The 1547-nt window shown below is 47.1% G+C and overlaps 1 protein-coding gene across 1 annotated transcript; it reads right to left on the bottom strand.

Annotated features, from left to right (window-relative positions):
• Positions 1-246: 246 nt before the first annotated feature.
• Positions 247-1194, bottom strand: LOC123377064 (olfactory receptor 52E4-like). The gene has a single exon (XM_045029478.1). The coding sequence runs from the start codon at positions 1192-1194 to the stop codon at positions 247-249; it is 948 nt and encodes a 315-aa protein (XP_044885413.1).
• Between the last annotated feature and the right edge of the window lie 353 nt (positions 1195-1547).

Raw genomic sequence — 1547 nt, 5'->3', positions numbered from 1 at the left:
CGAGGCTTCACAAAAGAGATGGGGCAAAATTGTAATTCCAGGGATCCAGCTACCAGCAATTAGAAAGGTGGCAACCCAGTCTAGTGTACATAGATAGGCTCTCCAGTTCATCACATTAACACAGCACAGTAAGGACAGGGAAGGGTTTAATGTCTCTCTGTCTGTGTAGGAGGTGATTCAGGGAGGAGCCATCACACCATGGACCAACCAGCTTAATTTATGAGCCAGAGCACAAGGAGAAAACATTTAGGTCTCTTTAGGAGTATAGAGCTGGAGCAGCCTGCACCAGATCTGCTTGGTCCTCACGCCGTAAATGATGGGGTGTATCATGGGGGGTACCAGCTGATACACACTGGTAATAAGAATGAGGAAATGTAGTGGCACATTGTGGCCAAACCGTTGAATGAGAGAGGAGACTAAATCTGGGATGTACAAAGCTGAGATGGCACAAAGATGAGAGATGCAGGTCCCAAAAGTTTTGAGCCGGGCATCCTTTGTGGGGAGGCGGAAGATGGCCCGGAGGATCAGAGTATAGGACACGGCAATAAAAAACACATCCACTCCGATCACAGAGAAAAGAATAAACAGTCCATAATAACTATTGATGCGAATGTCAGCACAGGCCAGCTTCACCACAGCCATATGCCCACAATAGAAGTGTGGGATGATGTTCGTTCTGCAATATGGGTATCGCCTCACCAGGAAGGGATAGGGTAATGTGAGTATGCCACTGCGCATCACCACGGCCAGCCCTATCTTGGCCACAGCAGAGTTTGTCAGGATAGTGGAATATCTCAGAGGATTGCAGATAGCCACGTAGCGATCAAAAGCCATGGCGGCAAGCATTCCAGACTCCATTGTTGAGAATGAAAGAACAAAGTACATCTGGGTGAGGCAGGAACTGAAATTGATCTCCCTGGAATTGAACCAGAAGATGCTCAGCATTTTGGGTATGGTGGATGTGGACATGACCAGGTCGGTGAAGGCCAGCATGCAGAGGAAATAGAACATGGGCCCATGGAGGCTCGGCTCCTTCTTCACGATGAACAGGATAGTGAAGTTCCCCAACACTGCTATGGCGTACATAGCACAGAAGGGAGTGGAGATCCAGATATGGGCTGCCTCCAGGCCAGGAATGCCCAGCAGGATGAAGGTGGAGGGGTTGGTGAAGTCGGTTCTGTTAGAATCTGACATGGCATAGGGGAGAAAGTGTCCAATTCTGAGGCATAAGGGTGTCTGAGGACCTTGGTTGATGGTTGCAGTAGAAATGCCTGAATGGAGAGACAACGTTAATATGAGACTCCAGTAGTGGAGGCTGTTCTCATGGGAGTAGAAGATTGATCTCTCTTAACACATTGAAAAATTACATTTTCATTATTCAGAGAAAATAACTATGAACAATGACCCTACTAAATACAATTCCATATTTGTATTGTGATCCCTGCATTAAGAATTCCTACCTTTTGTGGTGGGGGAACCTTTAGAGGAACCAGCAGGAAACACAAGTGTGGATACTGGTTTTCCATTATTGTTCCTGAGAGCCAGGA

Source organism: Mauremys mutica, chromosome 1 (assembly GCF_020497125.1).
Source record: "Mauremys mutica isolate MM-2020 ecotype Southern chromosome 1, ASM2049712v1, whole genome shotgun sequence".
Classification (NCBI taxonomy): domain Eukaryota; kingdom Metazoa; phylum Chordata; order Testudines; family Geoemydidae; genus Mauremys; species Mauremys mutica.
Note: the sequence above shows the minus strand (reverse complement) of the source record. Positions and strands in the feature narration are given on the sequence as shown.